Below are 26,489 nucleotides of genomic sequence, written 5' to 3'. Positions count from 1 at the left end.
ATGCTTCTGATGGTGCCATCTTATTGACGCCTGTCAGTGGCTGGAAACAGGACTGCAACTCGAGCCGTGCCCATTGGCACTGTGGATACGAGGCTCAAGTGTCAAAAGCGGGAGTGGACAGGAAGTGCATTCATAATGTAGGCAGTAGAATCAATACCATGAAAAAGGAGTACTGGAACAGTTAAAAAAAGTTACAATCTGTACTCATTGATATGTTGGCCTTTTTGACAACCCTGGTAATCAGCAAATTGAAGGATGGAGCAGTTGCTGTGTTTGGCCAAACGGTCACAGACAAACACGTAGGTGCGCAGTGTACTACCTTGAGAGATGCCAGGGTTGAGGATCACTGTGGCAAATGATAACACCGAGTGCCCAGTCAAGCTTGGTGACCACTGGTGTTAAATGCTGAGATATACAGTACAGTAGTATATAAACAGTTCTCTGGTGTAACAGCTTTCATTTTGCAGGTGTTCTGTGACAGTATGAACTGGAGAAGATAAGGCATTCTCTGTGCACTATGCAAACTGGAGATGGCCCAACTATCTGGAATATTAGTTTGAAAATGTCCCAGAACAAGTGGGAATTGGTGCCACCAGTATGAAGCCACAGTACTTCACAAGACAGAACACTTTTGTTTTCTTTGACCAGAGGTAATGGTTGTGTTTTTAAGCAGGTGACCATCGAGGCATTATCAACGTAATTAAAAACTCCAGATGATTTAGGTGGCTTGTCTGAAGATCACCATCATGTCAATGACACAAGTAGAGAAGGATGAATCATGAGGTGCTGCATCTACTCATTCCTCACAATCAACACGTGTCAAGTGTTACGTTAATGCAGAAGGGGAAATTTGAATGTGACTGAATGAGACTTTACTTTTTAATCTGTCCCCAGTTGTATACTTTCCCATAATCCCATCATTTTCCTGCAATACAGTTTTCTGCTTATCCCAGTAATAATGTATTGCAGATTTAATTGCTTTCCTGAGCTTGTGACTGTATTTTGTGTATGCCTTAACATCACTGAGTTGAATTGTTTTACTGAGAGCCTCCATTAAGTAGAGTTGTTGTTGGTGATTCACATTTGTTTAGTAGGAAATAAGAGGATTGTGTTCATATACACTATAAAAATAAAATGTCAAATTTACGGTAAAAAACTGGCAGCTGTGGTGGCCAGAATTTGACTGTAAAAAATAAGGTGACAATATTTTTAGGTCTACGGTATAACTTTATAGTATTTGACTGTTTTTTTTTTTTTTCTTTACACATTACAATGGAAGGGAATGTTTAACCATAACCTGAAATCCATGCACTGTAATAATCCTGCCAATCACTAAACCACTAGAAAATGTTGACAGGATCAAATAGTAGTACACAGCCTGCATCAGTAGAGTAACAACAATCAATAGCAAACGTGTTGTATAAGTTCATTATATACATTGAAAAGAATTCAGTGTTTAAGGAAGTTATGGCACATTGACTGGTGGAGAAGTAAAGTTTGCTTTTGCGGTGTACGGTGTCCTACAGGTGTGCCAGCTTATCGAGTACAACCCACCATAAATCAGCTTCCATGACCTCAAAAAGCCTGCAGCATGCAGGGACAACGAAGTCGGCTAACTTTACGTTTTTTTCCCTACTGTGCAAAGAAAGATATGTGGTTCACCAGAACAATATGGTACAAGGGGGCATTTTCTTATGCAAATATCGTAACTTCGGTGTCACAGAAACGGTGCCTTACTCTTTTATATTCTGCAGTTGTTGACCTTTGCTATTTAACAGTTTTACACTGTAAAATTAACAGCGATCTTTTTCAGTGAATGTATCAGTAAACAAAAGCATACTGTATTTTGTAATGTATTGTTTAAGATATACGGTCAGTTTCAGTGGTGAGGTTAGGAGCGCGCTCTGATACAGTGCATTGCTGCACCCACCACATGACAAACCAACCCAGATTGAGACCCGAGTGTAGCCATGCAACGGGTGACACCTCAGCACCACGCAAGTCCAGATGGAATGGAACCAGTGTGAGGTTTTCTGCCACCCACCAAGCCCCAAGTTTTCCCTGCAGGATTAACGTCATACCCAGGACGGAGCAATTGCAGGTTAAGGGCCTTGCTCAAGGGCCCAACGAAGCAGAGTCACTTTTGGCGTTTACGGGATTCGAACCAGCAACCTTCCGATTACCAGTGCAGAGCCCTAGCCTTAGAGCCACCACTCCGCCCATATTGTCAGTAGAACTTAAGGTAACTTTCCTTTTTTTCAGAACTTTCACACTCCGCAGTATTTTTGCCGTTAAATTTACTGAGATATTTTACTGTACACACAACAGGTAAACAGGTAAACTGTCTTGTCATCGTTGGAAAGCAGGCCCGTGACAAGACAAGACAGAATATTTTTTTTTACTCCTAGGGGGAAATTTGCCTTTTTCACAGAAGCTCTTTAAATAAATAAATACACACACTATGGTCTGAACACAGCAAGAAAATGTAAAAAGAAATAAAAGTTCTGCCTTAACAGTCCCAGTTCCCATGAGGCCTTTTGCTGTTGGTATAAAGGTGGTGGTGGTGTTGGGGTTCGTTGACACACACCTTGGCTGAAAGTTGGTGGTGTCATCAGTAAACTGAATGATGGACTTGGACTTGTGTCTGGCCACACAGTAATAGGTGACAAAGCTGTACAGAAGGTTCCCAAAACAATTAGTTACATTTTACGTACTCTGACATGGCAAGAATGAGCACATGACTTGTGCTTGTCTTTCCTTTATAACCCGTTGTTTCTCCAGTGCTCACAGTTTCACATGACATGGTCACTCACCTTTGTTCAACTCGGCTTTAGTTTTCTCCCAGTGCATGTTTCATGCTTTCCCATCCACTTACTTACCCTGGCAATATGTTCAAAATGAGCGGCGTCACTCGCCCAGTCTGTTATTGGTCCTCTGCGCTTGGCCCTCTTTTGATCCCGCACTACTTTCTTTTTTTTTTACAGTGTCTCTATCTTGACTTGACTATCCTTGTATATTTCTCTTTTTTGTTACAAAAAAAACTCCTGGTAATAGATTACCAGATTTTTAACAAATTTCTTCCTTTCACCGAGATTGTTATCTTTCTCATTTGGTTTCATTCAGGTTGAAAAATAAAATATTAAGTGTATTGTTTTATGTTTGAGAGTCGACTTGGCTTTTGACATGATTATGATTTTTTACTAGTAGTCACCATCCATCCATCCATTACCCAACCCGCTATATCCTAACTACAGGGTCATGGGGGTCTGCTGGAGCCAATCCCAGCCAACACAGGGCACAAGGCAGGAAACATACCCCGGGTAGGGCGCCAGCCTACTGCAGTAGTAGTCACCATGAAAGAGAATAACAGGTTAACATAGAATAGCATGGCACTTATCTTACTACAAAAGTACAGTATGTTAAAGCTAATTGCTACTAAAAGAAAGTATTTTAGATCCTGATCTGACACATTTGACTATATTTAAAATTATTGAAATTTATTTCAATAATGATACTGGGACTGCCGACCTGGGGAGTGGATTTCCTATCAGAGAAGATAATGAAGAGCGTACTTATCCCTCTCTACCATGTGTATAGCTTCCATAGACTAAACGTTGGGCCACAGTGTCAGAAAGAAAAGAGGAGAACAGTGCATTACAGAGAAGAATGACACATTGCCATTTGTTTTAGTTCATTTTTTTTTTTGCCTGAACCCACGAAAACAATCCTAAAACTCATTCAATGGCCATGTTATCAGTGAGTAACTGATCCAGTGTAGGACTGTGCCATAAGCCTGCTGCATCAGGGTGTAACAGTGATCCATCCATCCGTCCATTATCCAACCCGCTATATCCTAACTACAGGGTCACGGGGGTCTGCTGGAGCCAACCCCAGCCAACACGGGGTGCAAGGCAGGAAACAAACCCCGGGCAAAGCGCCAGCCCACCGCAGTAACAGTGATCCAGTGGTGGGAAAGGTGATATTTAGTGTAAATGTTACTAAAATCAACGGTTTAAAGTCTTGAAAAACAATAAATAATCCCTCAGAATGCAAACATTTATATTTCATAATGCTGGTGTTGGCTTGTCAGGTGGTGTAAATAGTAGTTAGAAGAACACAAGACAACGTCCTCGGACGTTAAAATGGCCAACACTTGGCCATTAAATATTCCAGGTCAGGTTGTAATAAAGTAGATCCAACAACATTCTTTCGGCTTAAATGAATCACATCCTGGAGGACATCAGTGGTAATTAAGAGGAAGCGCATTTGAAACTGGAGCCAGGAAGCACTTCTTTACACAAATAGTTGTGGGACCCGGGAAGAACTACCAAGACAAGTCGTTACAGCAGAAACCTTGATAACCTTTAAGAAGAATCTGAATGAGCTATCGGGACAGCTTTGCGATTAGCTAAACAATCGGGCTTGATGGACTGAATGGTCACCACTCGTTTGTCAAATTTTTTATGTTTCTACATATGCAGTTTTTGAGTCAATGCATGTCACCTTTCTGCTATGACCAGATAATGTAGCATGGCTCCTGAAGTACATATATAAATCATTTTGCTAAACTGCAGAGTTGGTTTGCCATGTTCCCAGGAAACAGAAAACACAGTGGTCTGTCCATGAAGCCAGTTTGTCCCCTAATGTCATCTTTCAACAACTGAATGCTGGGCAGAGGAGGTCAGTGGCTGGAGTGTGTTATCTTCACGTGGAAGCCATCTTTTCTTCCCCAAATTTTCTAGTTATTTTTATCCAGTGGTTCCTGTTTAGATTGTGCTCACTGTAATTAACTGATGATAGTATCTATGTGTTTAAAAAATTAAGATTATACACTAAATCACATAAGTTTGCAAACATCAACCAGCAAAGCATCAGTGCCCATGAGGGCAACTGTAGTGAATTAATTATATGGGAAATTCCACATGAAGTCTTCATTAGTATGTCAGCCATCAGTGTGTATCTTCTTTTAATTTTCCAGCTTGAAATTTCCTCCACCTGTTTTTTTTTTCTTTTGCGGATACCATAAAATTAAATTTGCCTTAAATAATTAAGCAAGTTAATATTTCATTTGTGACTGCGGTTTATTATCCGTTCCACTTCCAGTTAAGAGTTGTGTTGCGTTCAGGTAACATTGATAAAAGATTATCTTTATATTTGTTCATTCACTTACATCTATGGGTGATGAATTCGTCCATGTGGTGACCAAGGCAGGGAGCCAGAGCTGGAAACCTCTTCGATGTCCCAAAACTCACTTGAAAACGCGACAGAGATGCCACACCACACTAGTCGGTCTCAACAGGAGAATGAGCAGATTTGTTTGGGCATCTCCACCCCACTGCCACACCAATAAGAAAGAGAATTAACATTATAATGAAAAAGAATGTGAAATTGAGAAAAGACTACTAAAGAAAACACAGATATATACATATACAGTACATAAAGGCATTCATATATCTATTCTATACATATAAAGGAGAGTTGAGATCCGAGAGACTGTGTTTGTGGAGGGATGGAGAGTTGAGGCGGGTGGGGGAGTCACGTGATCATCTCCCCCTCCCATTCACTTCATTTCGGTCTGAGCTGAGCTCCGCAGTAGTGATGGGAAGTTCGGATCATTTTACTGACTCGGATCTTTGAGTCTCGTTCAGCAAAATGAACGAATCATTTTTCGAGTCATTTCGTTCAATTCTTTTTCCGGCTCAGACTGCATAGGTTAAGCTTATGGGGCTGTCACGTGATGAACGAATGACTCAAACCCGAAGACTCGAGAGATGAACTAATCAATTCTTTTCCCGGCTCAGACTGAGTTGGTTAAGCTTATGGGGCTGTCACGTGATGAATGAACGACTCGAAAAACCCGAAGACTCGAAACAGGTGAATCAATTCCAATGCAGAAACTATAGGAAGTTGCGCAAATGCGCATGCACGACTGAACGAATCACTCCCACGAGACGACTCGTTCTTCCCGAGTCACATTAAAGATTCGTTCAAAATGAACGAATCGTTCAAGAACGACCCATCACTACTCCGCAGCTGACGTGGTCTTGCCGTTCTTTTTCCTTGGTGTTTAGTCCTCCCTCCTTTACTGATTTACTGTTTACTAGACTCAGTACGTACTAAATAGTATTTTTTCATTTAGTGTTTCTACTTAGTGTTTCTTAGTGTTTAGTAGACGCGGTGTGCCGGTGTTCCCAGCGATGTTGTGGTTTACTGTTACTTCCTACTTCGTTTTTGTACTTTAGTGTTTAGTAGACTTTTACGTTATCGAAATGTTGTATATAAAGAAGCTCTATAAGTCGCATGTAGATACATAATTATTCCAACTACAGCGACTGCAGCGAAGAGAACGTGGTCTGCTAGTACAGAGGTGTGGCAGAAAAGTAATGAGACTGGCAACACTGCAAGCGATCTGGCAACGCTGCGCTGTTGTCCTTGATAGAGCACGTGTATCAGTACCCTCCCATAGCTCAGTGCGAGTTTCAACTCCTTCCGTTAACTACATGAGTTTTGTGACTGCTATTAGCGAAGCTGTGTTTTTGGTTGTGCGTCACGCAAAATGGAACAACGGAATTTGGAGCAACGTTGTGCCATTAAACGGCAAGTGTGACGTTTGAAAAGTTAAAACAGGCCTACGGGGAACATTCTCTATCCCGAGCTCAAGTTTTTCGCTGGGACAAATCATTTTGGAAGGCAAAAACACGTTGAAGATGAACACCGTTCAGGGAGGACTTCAACTTCGAAAACCAATGAAAACATCGAACGTGTGAACACTCTTGTGAGATCAGACCGTCGTTTAACAATATTGAGTGAACAATTAAATTTGAACAGATTTACCGTTCATCAAATTTTGACTGAACATTTGCACATGCGAAAGGTCTGTGCCAAAATGGTGCCGAAAAACTGCCCTCTCCATAACAGAATTTTTGACCTCAAAAGGCATTCCTGTGGTTCCCCAGCCCCCTTATTCACCTGACCTCAGTCCGTGTGACTTTTTCTTTTTTCCTAAACTGAAAAATATCCTCAAAGGACGTCATTTCGAGACTTTAGAAAACATCCAAAAGAGTGTAACGGACATGCTGAAGACCATACCGGTTGAAGACTTCCAGCGCTGCTACCAACAGTGGGAACAACGTCTCCATCGGTGTGTAGCTGCCCAAGGGAACTACTTTGAAGGGGATAACATTGATGTTTGAAAAAAATAAAAACTTTGGTAAATAAAAAATCAGTCTCATTACTTTTCTGCCACACCTCGTATAAGGCCTTATCAGCCTTTATAAGGTAAGCACAACCCTCTACACATGTTTAAAATATAATAAAAAAAAAAAAACCAGAAAAACAAAATCCACAAAGTGTTTAAAAACAATACATTTAACAGGTGAATGAAGCCGTTTGGATTTGATTGCAATGCCAGGATAAAAACTGGTCTGTAATTAAAGAAGCGCTAAATGGAGGGAGAAACTTAATGACAGATGATACAATTTCCTAGAAATAAAAGCTCCGTGATGTCACTGTAACGTGAAGCAGAAGGCTGCCCTGTCCAAAATGATGTGCTCAGGTTGCCACCTTGTCGACTGCTGAAGCTGAATTGTGGTGTGAAAGGGTGAGATGTGCAGTGGGTGAATTTTGGGCTGTCGTCTGACAGGAGGACTGAGAATAGGCAGAGTACCAAGAAAGCCGCTTTGTGGGGTGACATTTTAAATACTAATAACCCAGAACAGACAATAAGGCGAAAACACCAAAAGGGTGTATGCAGTCTGTCGCTGGCTTAGCACCTTTTCATATATGGTATGGGTATATTTATTAAAGGAGCAGTGATAAACAACATTTAAACACTGTTTATTTTACTGAATGTTGCCCCAGTACAACACCTCAGACCCAAACTCCCTCCACCCTATTAAGAAACTCGCACAACAAGAACAATATTTACTGCTTGATGTAAAGGGTTTTCTTATAGTAACTACTAAAGTCACATCAACTGACTAAAAACTGTGGCATGGAAACATTTAAATGTGAGCCAGCATCGTTTTAGAAACATTAATGTTTAGCAGGAGAACATACTGTATAGGGTGGCATGGTGGTGGGTAGTGCTGCTGCCTCGCAGTTAGGAGACCCGGGTTCGCTTCCCGGTTCCTCCCTGCATGGAGTTTGCATGTTCTCCCTGTTTCTGTGTGGATTTCCTCCCACAGTCCAAAGACATGCAGGTGAGGTGCATTGGCAATCCTAAATTGTCCTTGGTGTGTGCTGGCACCCTGCCTTGCGCCCTGTGCTGGCTGGGATTGGCTCCAGCAGACCCCCGTGACCCTGTAGTTAGGATATAGCAGGTTGGATAATGGATGGACTGTAGAATAATAAGACATTCAGGGATGAATGACTTTTCCAATCAAAACATTTTCTCGTGTTTCTATGTCACTTAGGAGATTCAGCACAATATCACTAAGTAGACAAAGCACAATGCAAAAAACATACAAGCCATTTATTGGCACATGTCTTCAAACACAGAGAAAACCCACCTGACATTAGAGCACAACACAGCCCAAGGCAAATGGTCAAAGATAAAGACAATGACCCATTGTTTCATAGCAGTCACTTGTGCTTCGTAGCACTGAAGCCAGAATGACATCTAAAGACACATATCAATGATACGCAGCAAAACCGGTACGGCTAGGCAACCCACGTGCACACTCGCCGGTTAACACTCACTGATATCCAGCACACATTTACATGTAGGAAAATACGTACAGTACATATTCCATTCACGTTCAGAAGATAGGTCATCTTGGACACAACAGCGTTTTTGTTCTTGATTGTTTCATTTTTTTAACAGTCAAATCCCATGCACGTTGCCTTATTCCTGTATTTCATCCATCCATCCATTATCCAACCCGCTATATCCTAACTACAGGGTCACGGGGGTCTGCTGGAGCCAATCCCAGCCAACACCGGGCGCAAGGCAGGAAACAAGCCTCACACACACCAGGGACAATTTAGAATCGCCAATGCACCTAAACTGCATGTATTTGGACAGTGGGAGGAAACCGGAGCACCCGGAGGAAACCCACGCAGACACGGGGAGGATCCTAGTGATGGGAAGTTCGGATCATTTTACTGACTCGGACCTTTGAGTCACGTTCAGCCAAATGAACGAATCATTTTTCGAGTCATTTCGTTCAATTCTGTTTCCGGCTCAGACTGCATAGGTTAAGCTTATGGGGCTGTCACGTGATGAACGAATGACTCGAAAAACCCGAAGACTCGAAACAGGTGAATCAATTCCAATGCAGAAACTATAGGAAGTTGCGAAAATGCGCATGCGCGACTGAACGAATCACTCCCGCGAGACGACTCGTTCTTCCCGTGTCACATTAAAGATTCGAATCGTTCAAGAACGACCCATCACTGGAGGATCCAGGAAGCGAGCTCGTGTCTCCTATCTGCGAGGCAGCAGCGCTACCACCGTGCCGCCGTATTTTATCTAGTGAAAGAAAAATAAATACATTGGGCACTTTCATGTTGAGATGAATTCATCGAATCATCAGACTGCTTAGACTTTCTAAAGGACAAGGAAATGATGAGCACATTAATAAGTTTAATTTTTCAGCTGCAGTCACTTTCTTTTAAAGGGCATACGTAATATTAACAGGCATCTAAAGGGAACCACATTGTATATCATCTCTTTTTTTTAAATGGGGGCAAAGTGAAACATGAAGCTTGAAAACTGATGCCAGCAAAATCTTGGATGCCATTATTGCTCTATTTCTCGTTAACACAATTTGAAAGCCCAGTGATAGTTTGGGTTTTCCGTATTTAAATCGACCCCTCGGACAGTCCTGTGACCTCAGCGGAGCTCTCAATCAGGCGCTCTGATCGGCAGTGGGCTGCTCCTCCACTGAAGCACTTCAAGTACTCCCAAATCAAAGAAACATTTCAAGAGCTTTCTTGCACAGTGGCATTAGGATTGCATTAGTAGGCTGCTTTTCAGAGAACAAGCTGCCATCTACAAACAGATAAAAAGATGTTTAAAAATTGGAGGGCTGGTGATTCATGTGAGCCATCAAGGCTCCAAATTAAAATGAATAAAAGGTCATTGTGCAGCATCCAGCTATAACTGTTATGGTGATTTTCAGAAATTTTCCTTCGTAAACATTAGAGACTTTTTTTTGTTGTTTTCCAGGATAAACGCTACTTTGAAAGCACACTCATAAGCAGAGAGACTTTGTGACTTCATTACAGTATCCTAATCTCCAGCAGGTTATTAATAATTGAAGAATTAAGCTCCATTCAAACATGAAACTTGATTTAATAATTCATTTATCTGTTCATTGATTCCAATGAAATTTTATTGATATATTTAGATAGTTCTTGACAGTATTCCACTCTGCAAAATACAATCCGCGAGCTGCCTGGTCAGAGATGGGGGGTTGAGGGGTACTTGAGGTCTTTTCTTGAGTGCCAGCACAAGTATATCAAAAAAATGATGAGAGAAAGGGTATCTCTGCTCCGCACAGGCCAGAATGCATTATCTCTGCATAAAATAAGCAGCAAGTTGCGCAATACTTTCACCAAAAATGTTCTTATTAATTTATTATTACTTACGTGATCAGCTTACTTTGAAGAGACTGCTGATGCTGCTGTTGTCGCGATTCTTCAATTAGCAGACGCACAACGAGGTGTTCATCTTATTCGAATAAGTTAAAAAGAGCGACATAGTACATGCTTTTAAGGTACTGTACGGATTTTTTTTTTCTTTTAAAAAGTGCATTTTTGATTAAAAACAGGAATTTTTTTAAATTTATACAAACAGGGCAAATTTTTATTTAAAGTGCTTCACTGCAAATAGTCCGTCATTGTCCAACCTGTTATCTCCTAACTACAGGGTCGCAGGGGTCTGCTGGAGCCAATCCCAGCCAACAAAGGGCAGGAAATAAACCCCGGGCAGGGCGCCAGCCCACAGCAGGACACACACACACACCCCAAGGGCCAATTTAGAATCGCCAATATACCTCACCTGCATGTCTTTGGACTGTGGGAAGAAACCCACGCAGACACCGGGAGAACATACAAACTCCACGCAGGGAGGACCCGGGAAGCGAACCCAGGTCTCCTTACTGCCACTGTGCCGCCGCTACAAATCGTAACCAAAAAATAACAGATAAATGAAAGACTACATTTTGCAACTTCTTATGAAACTGAATTGTAACAAAAGTCTAACCACACATATTGAAGACCTACGACGTGTAGATGCAGAAGCATCAGGATAACTTGGTGTACAAATTGTTTCTGACAGTTTAACTCTTTAAAGTTTGTTATTCCTTACTGTTTGGGTTAAATGAGTGAAAAAAATGACCCCCGGGTTACGTACGAGATAGAGACTGTAGGTTTGTACTCAAGTTGAATGCAAGTCAGAACAGGTACATTATTTTAATAAATGCTACTGTTGACCGACTATAACCAAGTCCTCTGCCAATGAATGATGGAGTTTCACCTCTCTCTGACCTTTTTATTATTTCTACTTTATTTTCAATGGTGATGGTTTTTCTCTTCTTTACTGTATCACCAGCACCTGCATCAGATTTGTGTTTCAGAAACATTGCTGAAGGGTGAAGACAAAAGGTTAAGATGAGCTCTTCTGCACAGCACTGTACACTCTATCACAGCAGGAAGGCACCCGTCGTCAACATGTCTGATGTACTGACAAGAGACAACTTCCTGCTATGTACGTAACAGTACAAGCAGGCTTGCTACTGAGAATGAATGGGGGCATCGAGGTGCAGCTCATCACCAGCCCACCTCACAGTCACCTCCACTACAGTATGCTGCCTGCAGCGTCTGCCCACCGAGAACGAACATGGTGCGGCCAAAGCAGTTAGTGAATCGCCCACCACCATCCGCATTCAACAGCCTGCCACCCGAGGCACACTACAATGCTACCGCTGCCGCCCCGTTCATCTTCAATGGCCTCCATTCAGCCACAAACGGGTCACCGCTTGCAGCATTACCAGCCGTGTGTGCTGGGCAGGCAGTGAAACGCCCCCCTCCACTCCATCCAGCCTGCGTCCAGTCAGGAGCAGTAGCTGCGGTGGCGTAGTGGGCAGGCAGCGAATCATCATCTTGCACAGGAGCGATAGCTGTGGCGGCCCCGGTGACTATCCACGAGCAGCGAAATCACACCCCCCCGCCACCGCTTGCAGCGTTCCCAGGCCGAAGATAGGCAGTTACGGAGGCACATGCGTCACAGCTGCAGCCCGTTCGTAAGTCGTAAGGTCGGATGTCCGTAACCTGGGGACTACCTGTATATGTCATGTTTGAAATTAACATTTTAATCACTACTGCTTGAGTACGTTGTACCAGTGCGGGTGTACTGATTCATTGTACATGAACACATATAACTTTATTTGTCCCCAGGGAGAAATCTGGCATTGTAAAGAGACGCGTTAAATAAAATATACAGTATATATACACACACTATAGCTTCCCGGTCAGACGTATTGCTGTTTGTATAAAAGAGCCCCAGTCACATATCTTGACACACTTTGAATAATTCTTTGGCTGAATCTCTTCAGTGTTGTTATGTCAGAGAGAGGATGTACAGCATTGTTCACAATGAGTGGCCAGTCCAGAATCTGAACGCATGAGTCCACAGAAGAGCGACTAGGCTGATTCCAGGGCTGCAGGGGTTGAATTATGAGGAAAGATTAAAAGAGCTGAGCCTTTACAGTTTAAGCAAAAGAAGATTAAGAGGTGACATGATTGAAGTGTTTAAAATTATGAAGGGAATTAGTACAGTGGATCGAGACTTGTATTTTAAAATGAGCTCATCAAGAACACGGGGACACAGTTGGAAACTTGTTAAGGATAAATTTCGCACAAACATTAGGAGGTTTTTCTTTACACAAAGAACGATAGACACTTGGAATAAGACAGCAAGTAGTGTAAGGGACTTTCAAAACTTGACTTGATGTTACTTTGGAGGAATTAAGTGGATAGGACTGGCAAGCGTTGATGGGCTGAATGGCCAGTTCTCGTCTAGAGTGTTCTAATGTTCTAATGAGTTGTGAAATAACTGTGGTAACACCCATTTAACATAAATGTAGTAGCACAGTAGTAACGTTATGCTCCTTGCACGGTATAGCAAATCCTTCAAGAATATTCTCAAATGAGTTAAAGTCCCTAAAAACATGATGTGACAGGCTGCCCAACAGTAAAGAAACTAGAATTCTGTTTTTTTCTCCATATGTAGAAAGCAATAAGCAGTTTTGTTGCTGGCTGAATGCTGAATACAAAAATGTTGTTTATGTAAAATAGTGCCTGTTACTGCCGGGGGTGCAGGGGGCACGTTTTGTTGCTTGGCTTGTGAATGAAGTGCTGCTGCCCTGTGAAAGCCCTCGGTCTGGTGTTTCTGCAGGGCACCCATCTTACTTTGACGGTGTCATTTGAACATAAATTAAAGATAGCTGTGTGTGAAATCACTGCATTCTGGCAGAAGGGTCCTGCAGAATTTCAAACTGCCACTTAATAAATAAGAAATGTTCACGGAAAAAATATCCAAAAGCAGCTGGCCTATGTAGCGCTGACTGTCAGGTGGTTCTTCATTTGTAAATATCAGCTACTTATTTTACCTGACAGATAACTGTCAGGCCGTTGCAGTGTCCGCTTCTTGCCATGGGCATGTTTGCATAACACATTTTTTGAGGCAGACAAACGTGGTTATTAAAGTCAGATTGCTCCCTGCTGCCAAGCCTTTAAACATTACACTGGGACTCGATTTGCTGGCTGTTTCTTTCAGCCTGTGAAAGCTCTGACATGACTGTGTGTTTTACCTTAATGGATCCAAGTAGTGAGTTCCATCTGCCTTGGTAGAATGTGTTTTTGTGATTGGCTGTTATGCTTCTCTTTAGATGTATTATCTTGTTAAACATCACTCAAATGAAGTTGTTGCATTGCTAACTTGAATAAGATTTGAATTGTGGTATTTCATTGTCCTTCAAAGCAAATGTTTTGGATATGTTTGAAGTAAAGAAAGGGACCCCCCCACACCAGAGCTAAACTGGTCCATCATAATTAAATCAAATAAATGGCTACCTCTTTTGCCAAATACTGCAAATGAGTTTAGTTGGCACCAGGGTTCAGTAAATACATCTCTTTGCTTTTAATACAGAAAGAAGCTGTTGCTCCTCTAATGAAGTGGAAACTATTGGTAATAATTAAAGTCATTCATGCCTAGCACTTGTACGGTAAAACGATAATAACGCGGACGTCTGACTAACAGCTCATAGGCCTAATATTGTAAATGAATCACCATGTAGTCTCTTTGCTAATTTTATAAATACGTCAGGCATGGGCTAATCTTTAAAAGAGGTGATCACTACTGGGGAAGCATGCTAAATGACACAGTGGGTAGCATTACTGTGACCTGACTCCAAAGACTCGTATTCAACTCTTGGGTTTCCACAAACACCTGAAGTTGTGCATTTGAAAAACATAGAGATTTGTCTCTGTTTCCACCTTTTGTCCACACTTTAAAAACTGTAAATTTGCCCCAAAAAAATAGCCCAATACCTGACGTAGACTGGAAAGTGGGGGCTGGCATCAAGAATGAGAGGATTAGGTACATACCTTTGAAGCCTGGGGTGGCATACCCCTCTGGGATTTTGCAATGAATACCAGGATGGAGGACGGGAGCTGAAAAATTACCCAAAATCCCGCATTGTTTTAGTAGCCCAAAAAAGCACCACCTGTGAAAGCACATTATTTCTCATGGACCCAACTGGGAGGGAAAATCTCAGACCTAGCAACACTGTTTTGCTTGTTTCAAGGGCCTTCCTTGATTGGATTCTGCTCATCACATTGCCACATTCACCGATTAGTCACCTTTCAAAAGATGATTCCCATAGAGAAGAGTTGCTTTTCATGGCACTTCTTGTGCTGCTCGCCTATAAACAGCTAATTGTGCTTTGTAGAGTTTCAATGCTACTTACCTGCACAAAAAGCAAATAATGTACAGGTCGCTCCAGTGGCCAGCAGTGTTACTGTTGTAGTGAAATATCCAGTGTCCCATAAAAATCACATTTTAAATAACGCGTTTGGCAGCCTTTAACTAATGTTTATTACTTAACCTATTCAGTTCTGCAGCAAAATAAACAATTAGGCACGTAACAAAGTGGATGGGTGTAGAACACAGTCGAGCTCACAGTATTACAGGACAGAGAGACACGTGACAGCACAGTGCAGTAAATGATGATATAGACACAAGATTTTCTCCATTGAGTTTGTTTTACACATGTTGTTTGATACAGGAGAAAGTAGGGTGAAATGACACCTTTTATTGGCTAACTAAATAGATTACAAATGCAAGCTTTCACGGCAGCTAAGGCCCCTTCATCAAGCGAGGTGCAAGATGTGCTCCAATTGCTGTGGATCGCTTATTATTGCAAATGAACACAGAGCTGCTCGCTTTTTTTTCTTTAAGTGTGATTTTAAAATTTGCTGTTTTTCTCTTTAATGACAGGATAACCTTTGCCATTTCTGACGACTGTTCCTTTCAACTGTAATCAGGGCATTGACGTGACACGAGGGGCTCCTTTAAGAACTTGTCCGTTTCTATATGCTGTGAATGCAATATCAGTCTTGTGCATGTTAGCAGCCTTGAAAGCACATAAAGCACGCAGGACTCCTGTCTGAATTTTTCACTACACAGTCCCGTCAAGGCTATTTCGCCTGAGGCACGTGTGCCCAGTCAAGGACGAAGGCCTACGTCATATGCGTTTTCAGGCACTTGAGTATGGACTTGGATCCTTTTGTAAATAATGCTGTGAGATTTTTGAGACCTCAAAAAACCCCCTAACTGCACTGTGTGCCGACATTCTCTTAACGCAGGCAGGGACTGGTGGTCTGCTGCTGGTGCAACTCAACTGCAAGTTCGCACATTTCCCGCGTGATGCATCTATCGCCTACTGATTGATGCGGTGAACATTTATAACCGGACGCTGTCCTGGCCCTTTGCTTACTTTCTGTCTCCTCGCTTGTGGATGAAGGCTATCATCAGTTCTTTTGTTCTGCGAAGGGAACGGATGCACGACGTATCCTCGTGTGTTGGAGTGACAGCTCCCGTTTGAATAAATGCTTTGAGAATGTTCCTGTCTTGACAATAATAAAGCCGTTTGTTTTTTGGATTTTTTTTGGAAAACTGGACTTGCCTTCTCCTTTCTTATGCAAGTCTGTGACCCACACGTCACAAGCGAAAACCCCATGTGGACAGAGATCGCGTTTGTTTAAAAACTCTAGTGTGGACAGAGATCGCTTTCGTTTAAAAACTCCAGTGTGGACAGAGATTGCTTTCGTTTAAAAACTCTCTTTTAAAATGAAAACTTGCTAGTGTGGACGTAAGCCCAAGTTGCAAGTTGTGGGCTTGTGAGTGAGTGTACCCTGCAATGAAGTGCCATCCAATACAGGGCATCTTCCTGCCTTGTGCCAGATATTTACATGATGGGCTTTGGCTACTTGCAATTATTTAATGGAAATGGAATGCCAGTTCAGAAAATGGCATTCTTTGATAAAATGAACCGTATACCCCGATTTTTCCCCTCACTATCATCCACCTTTTCTGTACTTTGAGAGTCCATGAAAAAAGAAGTCACAATTAAGGTAAATTGTTCAAGTTATTAAAACTATAAGTAAAATAAAGGTTTGCAGATTCACCCCAGCACATACACATGCACACGTCTATACAGTTGATGGTTTGATTTCCTGCTTTGCTGTGTAAGAGAACTTTTGTTAAGAGCCATTTGTTATCCCACAGATCATTATTAATTAACAGAAAAAGTGGAAGAAACCCTTCTGAAGATATGAAATTAGCCAGTCTTTAATATGTAGTAAAATGTGAAGAAGACTTTAGTCTTTTACCAGGAGCAGAAGCCATCTGCTAGTAATATACCAGATAATCAGGACGGTAGAATGGGGCTACTGATTTTAATGAGCAGTCGTTGGGCCAGGGTGATGGCGTTGCTTGAGTGTCGAATCGGTACCACAAGGTTAATTGATTCTTTATAGCTGCTTATTGATTTATTCATTATGTGATTGCTTTATTGTTGGGATACTTCGATGCAGCTGCTTACCGCCTTCTTGATAGGACCCTGCCTGTAACGGATCAGGGTCATGACATGGTAGCAGCCTAGATAGGGTTACCAGATGCCACATGCAAATATTTGCCTTCCCCTACCCATGCCCTCCCCCAAGTAATTCATTCTGGGGCTTCACTGTGTGTGAAGGTTCTAATGAGAGGCCTTTCTTTTGCTCGGCCTCTAACAACTGCAAGCATAGGAAAGCAGTCTTTTGACATGCCTTATGTTCACTAGCTTTCATTGGCCATCTTCTTACATGTATGATAATGTCAGAGTAAGTAGAGTGTATGTTCCCAAGCCTTTGGTGAACAACTGTACTTCTATCCCTGTCTGATTACTTCACTTCTTTCCCATATCATTTCTCGTTTTATTTTGCTTTCTTACTTATTGTAGTCATGCTACACACGTATTCCCAACTCTCTTGGTAATGGCAAAACTCACCATGGACCTACAACTTCATATCATATTTCGGAAAAGCTTGTTAACTGAAGAGATTGCTTAGAGGAAAAGGTATCTTATTTTGATGGACAGGGGTAGCTACCAGAAGCATTATAACCGATTATAAACTTGTGCCTTTCTTTGTGTTTTTTTTTTTAAATAAACCCATTATTTTAGGATTACCTTTACATATTTCTACTACATGATCATTTTTTAACAGTGGCTTCCTGAAAAAATAACATTCCCCGTGACCTAATCTACTTTCATATAGGGACTGATTAACCTAAGGATCAAGAATCAAGTGCACCTGCAATATAGGAACGAATACCATACCTCAAGAACCTAGTGTGTCCTTGTCTCATTTCTCTCAGCCATCAGGTCACTCACTGTGGTACGGCTTCCCAGTGGCACAGCTTAAATGTTGTCAGACATTAGAATATAGGCGGCTTTCTGATGCCTTCCTGTTCACTCTGTGTTGACTGTACAGTACCTGGTTAATTAATGCATGAAACCAAGAATGAAGGCTGCGGTCTAACAATGTTCTTTGCTCCTCCTTCATTTTTGCATGCACAGGAACAAATTGTATTCTTTCTGTGACGACAGCTTAGAACTGTCATTTTCCTTTTCATTTTTCCAGACTTTTTTCATCAACCATCCAACATAATGGATAGTGGAGTTAATTAAATTAAGTCTGAAAGCACATTGGAAATGCAGTTTCTCTAAAAGTCTATAAAACATATCATACATAAAGCAGACTTCACTCCAAAATGTTAATGGGATCATGAAGGGTGAACATTACATACAGTCAGTGGAAACAGGGATAGCATGATATCCCAAAATGACAGTGAAGCTGGGAGAGAAATCATCCCAAACCACATAAAATGATAACCTGCTGTTGCAGGAAGAGCAGAGGGTTGAAAATGTGGAGCCACACTGTGCGTAGGGTTGTCCTTGTCCTAAGTGTTGATATAACATTATATACCAGGATCATCTCCAGACAGAGGAGCAGCTTCAGCGACAGACTGCCGTCACCATCCTGCTCCACTGACAGATTGAGGAGATCGTTCCTCCAACACAATATGAGACTCTTCAGTTCCACCCTTGGGGTAAACGTTAACATTATACAAAGTTATTGTCTGTTATGCCTGCATTTTTATCACTCTTTAATTTAATATTGTTTTTTATCAGTATGCTGCTGCTGGAGTATGTGAATTTCCCCTTGGGATTAATAAAGTATCAATCTATCTATCTAAATTAGCAGGTGAATTTAAGAGTTCATGATATATATATATATATATATATATATATATATATATATATATATATATATATATAATTATTTCACTTTTTTGGGATAAAAATCAAAAATACATGATATACTCCTTTATGAAATTTTATACAATGTTCACAACGTAATGTTTCTCCTGTTGCATGGAGGCAATAAAGCCTATTGTGATTCATAAATGTACTGTTCTTCCACAGCTTTTTTTGGGAAGTACCTCAATGAGTACAACGGCTCCTACATCCCACCTGGCTGGAAGGAGTGGGTGGGGTTGGTGAAAAACTCCCGTTTTTACAATTACACATTGTGCAGAAATGGACTACGAGAGAAGCATGGGTTTGACTACTCCAAGGTACAAATTTTTTGCTTATTAGAGAAAAAAAGTTCAGATGTGTCTGCCATTATTAACAAAGCAATATTTTTGGATTAGTGTCAAGCTTGGTTAGAAACATAAGGTTGTCCGCCTTCTTGAATGCTTATTTTTGCTAAATCAACTTGTTACTACTGGCCTTTTCTAATTAAGTTGAATAAAAAAGAAATAATTAGCCTAATTTATTCGATGTGGATTAATAGGTAAACACATCTAGACTAGATTTAAATGAATGTCACCCTGGTTGAGACAGTGCAGAACTTGTTCTGGCTTCAAGGTTGAACTAAATATTCAGTGACACATTGGCCACAATGATCCGCAGAACGAGAGCACCCACTGTTGCTCACCTTTCCATTGACAGCAGATTACAATATTTTCTGAGTTAGGGTACCAGATCACAGTTAGAGCCAAGTGGAAATGCACGCTGAAGAGCACAACTGCGAACAGGTGATGAAACCTAGTGTTACTACGAATTGGGCAGTGGCGTGAAGCTTGTACTGGGGGAGTACCAGTCAGCAGTTTTGCTTAACAAGCATCATAATGTGGCTGTTCCAGCAGTAGTTAATGACACTTCTTCTGATTTGCCTTTCAGAGTGTGGTAGTTTGGATATAGAAAACAGGACTGTAAAAGAATTTGGTAGATAAGGCAATCACTCCATGCTGCACTTCATTTATTTAGCTATTGTGTTAATTATTGTTGATACTTTTAGTCAAGTATCAGCAATAATAGTGTAGTATGAACAGATTTACATTGCATATACGGAATTGTCTTAATTATTTTACCTTATTAATACAAATTATACTTGTGTTTGTGTTGCAAAACAATTTATTATGGTGTGATCTTTAAAGAAGAGTGTGTTATAACATAAAGATTTATTAAAAGAATATGTTAAGTATGAATATATAGTAATAGTAAATAGTGACCGAGATGTTACAGGGATAAGCTCCTGTACAACTGTACCAGAAGAAGTAGTGTCAGGAAGTGAAGGAATGAATGAGGATTCTTTTTCTATTTGCATGTCAATGAGTACATGAGAGGTTTAGGGGTCTTTAAACTTTTTTAGAAAGAGGCGACCTTTCCTGACAAGCAAATTATGACCCCTCTGAGAAACATTCCTAATGCTCATCCGTGTTTAATGTAGCATTTATCATATATATGCCAAGTGCACTCTCGCCTCATACTAAATCATACTTCAGGGACCAAAAATACATTCAGGAGTATAATGGTGTGGGACAACAAAGTGATATTGTTGGGTGGCACAGATGCTTTACAACCCTCAGATTCAGTTCCTTGCATGGGTGGCTTCCTGTGGTGCATTTTGTATTTAATTCCATGTGGATTGCTTCTGGATACTTACAGTTAAACGACATGTGGTCATGTTGATTCATATTTATATGGTGTTTTATGATGGCAGTGATAGGATTCATCTTCATCTTCTTCTTTTCATGGCAAGTTTGTGCTTTTCCTTATTGTTGCCAAATTTGCATGTTAATTTGAATTCTTCAGAATATGAAATTATCTTTACTTATTATTATGATGATTTCCACACTTCAGTTCTTGGGAGTATTCCTTTACCTTACACCTTTTGTAGCTAGACAATGATATAGCTGAGTTGCCAAAGTGGTGGGATTTAAAATTGAAAGTAGCTTCTTCAGTCTTCACCTCCAACTTTAGTTTATGGCCCTGGAAAGGTTATCTATCCTGCATGTGAACCAAACATGAAACAAAAATAAGTGAGTGTCCATTTGTGCTGTGGCTGTGTATCGTTAGTACATTGAGATGATGCTCATTACAGAATGGAAGATGTATAAATAGAAAGGCTTTAGTCCAAGTTGAATTTTTTCAGCAGTTGTACCTTCAGTGCAGGTATGAAAAGCTTTTCCCGTTGCTGCCTTATTCTGAGCGCTCAAGGGCAAAGCTCAGCCATCTCTGCAGATATATTTATTCAAAGCTGAATATCTGCAGAAGGGATTTCTGAAATGTCATTTGTACCTCTTTCTTGCTCAATGTTTTCAGCTTGACTTTCAGTGGAGAAGAAAAGAAAAAAAAAAGATGACTGTCTGCCTTATTGTTTGTCTGATAAATTCCAAAATTCCTTAGGACAGCTACTCCTAATCAGGTCTGACTCAGTTACAATTGTCATAGAGTCACATTCATTGTCTTTGTATTTTCATGCTTCCCATGTTTTCTTGTTCTTGGTTGACCTCTTGATCTCATCTGATCACGTTCACTGCTCAGAAAGGCCAATTCTTCATTCCTATAGTGTGCCGTTCCTTTCCAGATTATGTTTTGAATATACGGCGGGGCGCTGCCTCTGCCTGACAGTTGTGTTTAACATGTTGTGCCTACTGTGACTGTGGTAGAGGCTGTGAAAACACTGTGCAAATGAAGCTTACACAATTCCTTCTTTCCACTCATCATTTTTTGTTCGGAGTCCTGTACTGTTATAGTAATCTTCTAAAATCTGTTTTTTTCAGTCTTTTAATCTATGTTGTATTCATTTGGTTTTATTTATGTATTTACTTATGAAGCTGTTTCTTCAGTAATCTGTTTTCTGTAACATACAGAAAAAAAAACATTGACATATATCTGTATCTTATAACTGGTCATTTACTTTTGCCTCATTTTTATGTGCCTCTATATGCTGCTTCATTGTATTTTTTTAAATTCTTCAGATTCACGTTAGTATATTTTTTGAATGATTATTTCTCTGTCATTTTATAAGTGGATACAAAGCTGAATGACCGTTGTGTTCTTTTTTCAAACAGTATGGTAGACAAAGATATTAATAGGCCCATGTTTAGTTAGTCGTTCATTATGATTCATACAGCGGTTTTGTGTACTCAATTACTGAAAACTGATTTTCCACAGCAGCCATGTGATTTATGTAGTATCAGATTAGTTTATAATCATGACAGCTACAGTTGTTAGTTCTGGGTATAAGGAATGCAGAAGATATTCGTAGCCGCTCCATTGGTTTATCCCAATCCGAAGACAACAGCTGAAGCTGTAGAACTCTAAAGGTTTACAGGCTAAGCACCCTTGCAGTTTTGTCATTCACATTATGAAGTCCACATGCAGAAGTTCCTCCTAGAATATTAAAATCATATTTCCCCTGTTTTGGGCACAGTTTTCTAATTTATAAGTACTTCCGTATTTTTACACATTTGTGGACTTAAAACTGAACTGAAGGCACACAAAGATTGTTTTATTACATTTATTTAACATAATTTATTATAATCAGCCTTTATAAATAAATCATGCTTAACCTTTGAAAAATGTGATTCATCTCAGCTTTATTTTACATGCCTACCCAGATGGGCCACCTCAAACTGGGACCCGAGTGCTGCCTTGTAGCGGGCGATGCCTCAGCACCACACCAGTTCTGATCCCCAACGGTCCTGACCCCATTGGCTCTCCACCAGTTTTGACTCTTCTAGGGATGGGGCTCCTGAGGGCTTTCCCCCATCCTCTTCATGATGTGAGCAGCCTTCCTATGGGCAGCTGTAGCAGAGCAACTCCCGCAGAGAGCAGAAGGCTGGGTTGGCTACTTTGAGCAGTTGTTTAAAGCTGATCCTCCGGCTAGGACGTTAGATATCTCTGGGTCCACGGTTCTTGAAGCAAATCCTCCATTAGCTGTCAACTACCCAGTCTCACTGAATTTGCGCAGGTGATGTACCAGCTAATGGTAGAGAAGTGTGCAGGGATCTGTGATATCCAGGATGAACTTTCCCTGGCTTGTGGTAAGGCTGTCTTGGCATTGCAAGCAATCTTTGCTTCGATTTGGGAGACGGGCGTCATCCCAACTGACTGGAAAATGGGACTTGTCATCCCTATTTGGAAAGGGAAGGTTGCCGAGAAAGGTCCTTGCTAGGGTTGTCCTCAGTAGGATCTGTGATCACTTGCTCACCTACCAGCGACTGGAGCAGTCTGGTTTTATGCCTAAGAAGTCTACCATCAAACACATCCTGGCACTGAGGGTTCTCATGGAGTTTTCAGCCTCTGTCTGTTTTCATAAAGAGTTTGACTCTGTCCTGTGGGACATCCTGAGACTTTGTGGGGTTCCCTCAGTGTTGCTGGATATCATGGTTGGCCTGTACACTGGTACTGTGAGAGCTGTGCAGAGTGGAGGCAAAACCTCTGTGTCTTTCCCAGTTGATTCTGAGATTCGTCAGGAGTGTGTTCTTGCTCTTACTCTATTCAATGTTTGCATGGACTGGGTGTTGGGGTCCAGTGGCTGTGGGGCATCTGTTGGTACCATTGATTTGAGTTTGTGTCAAATGAGCGGTTGCTCATGGAGTCCCGAATGAGGCACATTACCTGCATCGTGAGGGAGCGTCAGTTACGGCACTACGGCCATGTGGCGCGATTCCCCGAGGATGATCCTCAATGTTGACGGCCTAAGCAGCTAGACCAGGCCAAGGAAACACCCGTGCAACACCTGGCTTAGGGAGATAGATGGTCATTTCCAGAGAGTGGGACTGGACCATGTTTCGGCCTGGGGGGTTGTCAGCCAGGATTCCAAGCTGTTTCATCATGTGGTGGTTGTGGCAACGTGCTGTACCAGTGCACGCTCCCCAACCTGATCTGAGCTTGTGGTTACAACACCTTTTCATTATACGGTACTTACATCGAAGAAATCAACTTCAGGGAACAATTTTCTTTTTTATATAATTGATTGACAGGTTGATTCCTTTGAATTAATTTATTTTCTTTTTATTGAAAAGATTTTCATTCTCAATTTGAATAAAATAACTGGTAATATGTAGGGTTGTATGCTAAATGGTATGATTGCTACCATATTGCTTTCAGAAGGTATTCAGATACCTTCACTTTTTTACAATTTATTAGGGTGCTGCTTTGAGCTAAAATCATTTAAATTCTTTCTTCCCTCACATCAACCAATACTCAATTCCCTAAAATTACTAACAGACAACCAGAATTTTAGGAATTTTCAAATTAATTTTTTAAATAAAAAACTGAAATACTACATTGATGCAAGTACTCAGAGCTTTTGTTATGACACTTGAAATCTGCCTCAGTTGCGTCCCATTCTACGGATCATCAAGATATTTCTACACCGTGTTTGGAGTCCACCTGTAGTCAATTCAATTGATGGGATATGATTAGGAAAGGCTCACACTTGTCTACAGAAGATCCCACAGGTAACAAAGTGTATCAGGGAAAAAAACAAAAACAAGAAGCCATTAGTTTGAAGAAATTCCCTGCAGAGTTTACAGAAAGGATAGTATTAGGGCAACTGCAGCTTTGAAGGCTCTCAAGAGCACATTGGCTTCCATAAATCTTAAATGAAAGGAGTTTGGAACACCCGCAGCTCTTCGGTTGGCCATCCAGTCAAACTGAGACCTCAGGGGAGAAGGACCTTGATAAGAGAGGTAACCAAGAACCAGATGGTCAAGCTGGCTCAGTTTCAGAGAACCAGTATGGAGATGGGTGAAACTTCAAAAAGGATATCCCCCACTGCAGCACTCCACTAACCTGGGCTTTAACACAAGCGTGGCTAGACAACATTTGAAAGGTCACATTTAGTTTGCAAAAAAGCAACTAAAGGACTCTCAGATGGTGAGAAACAAGATTCTCTAATCTGATGAAACCAAGAGTAAACTGTTTGGCATCAGTCCTAAGCATCACATCTGGAGGAAACCAGGTACCACTCCCCACCACTCAATACCATTCCAACGGTGAATCATGGGGATGGCTACGTCATGGTGTGGGACTGGTTTTTGGTGGCAGGGAGTGGAAAACTAGTAAGGGTTAAGGGAAAGTTACATGAAGCAAAGTACAGAGATATGTTTAATTAAAATCTGCTCAAGAGCACTCTGGGCCTTCGACTGGGCCTCACTGTTAAGGTAAGTGGTGGAAAATGAATGAGTGAATGAAAGAATGAATGAATGAATATTTTTAATTAAGATATTTTTGCAAAAGGAAGGTAATTAATGGAAATGAGCTGATAGTTGTATTTACTTCTCATGTCCTTATTTTTGTTATCTATTGTATTTTTTTTAATTAATGAGATGCTTTCTCTTTTAATTGTTTTCTGTTAAATGGTAAGATTAACCGATTCTTGGCATTTTTGTTAACTAGAGCCTACTTTTATTATATTTTTTTACCTGTTGTAAAACATTTCTGTACACTGCACTCTTTCATATATGATATTGGTATTTGTATAATTGTGTTAATGTACGGCACACAATTCTCTACACCCTGTTACCTCAAAAATTCACTTAATCTACTCTGAGTTAAATTGTACAAATATTCTAACAACTATACCGAGCACCTGTGACTTGCAAGATGTAACAGATAAATTTGTCATTCCTTTAAGATTTTGTTCCCTTTTAGTTGCCTTTCTTTCATTATTGTTCAGTTTAAGTGATTTTTCTTTTCTTGATTGTGTGACTCTATTATATTATGAAGCCTTGGTGTCATCTTGTACATGTTTTTTGTTGAGTAGGGGGTTGGTTCTTTGAATACAAGTTAACAATTGATTTAAAGGTTCTGCTTTTTTGACATATTTTAGTGTGATAATTTTATTGTGTGCGAGTCCTAATACGTGTTTAGATGCATTGACTTTGTTTAGGACTTTTTCATCACAACTTAGTAAATCTTTAACCCTTACACAAATATCTAAGACGGATTTGGTAGTTCCTAGGTGTAATGATTTTCATAGTGATATGAGTACATAGACACTTTTGACAGTGGAGGTTAAGATTCACTTTGACTTTTACTTAAATATTCTGCTTATATTCTTATTTTTTCCCCCACTCAGGATTACCTGACTGATCTCATCACAAATGACAGCATAAACTACTTCCGCATGTCAAAGAAAATGTACCCACATCGTCCCGTTATGATGGTGATCAGTCATGCTGCGCCCCATGGTCCAGAGGACTCTGCTCCACAGTATTCAAGTGCCTTTCCCAATGCCTCGCAACACATGTGAGTTACTGAAGAAATCTGTTTCCAGAGACACCATGTTTGAGTCTGATGAAATGATTTCTTATCTACCAAGTATCAAGAGTTTGAGCAATACCTATTATTTGAGAAAATGTAAGTTTCCTAATGATCAAACTGATGTCCTTTCTAGTTCTGATGGGTACCCTGCATTGGTTTTATGCTTCAGAGCTTCATTACACTTGAACATTGTCATAGATCGCAGAAAGCATCTTGTAAGATCCCATGACAGTAAGGCTTTACCACAAATATGACTGAGGTACATTTACTGATCTGACATGTCATCTGAGCACTAATGAAGAGCATCGA

General features: G+C 40.8%; 1 protein-coding gene across 2 annotated transcripts in view; it reads left to right on the top strand.

The window, feature by feature from the left end:
• The window catches only part of sulf2b (sulfatase 2b), a 364,710-nt gene that overhangs the window by 288,173 nt on the left and 50,048 nt on the right, over window positions 1–26,489 (top strand). For both annotated transcript variants that reach the window (XM_039734695.1, XM_039734694.1), the window contains 2 exons: window positions 19,038–19,189; window positions 25,996–26,165. In XM_039734695.1, coding sequence (XP_039590629.1) covers window positions 19,038–19,189; window positions 25,996–26,165 — 322 coding nt within the window. The remainder of the gene's footprint in view (window positions 1–19,037; window positions 19,190–25,995; window positions 26,166–26,489) is intronic.

Source organism: Polypterus senegalus, chromosome 14 (assembly GCF_016835505.1).
Source record: "Polypterus senegalus isolate Bchr_013 chromosome 14, ASM1683550v1, whole genome shotgun sequence".
Lineage (NCBI taxonomy): Eukaryota > Metazoa > Chordata > Cladistia > Polypteriformes > Polypteridae > Polypterus > Polypterus senegalus.
Note: the sequence above shows the minus strand (reverse complement) of the source record. Positions and strands in the feature narration are given on the sequence as shown.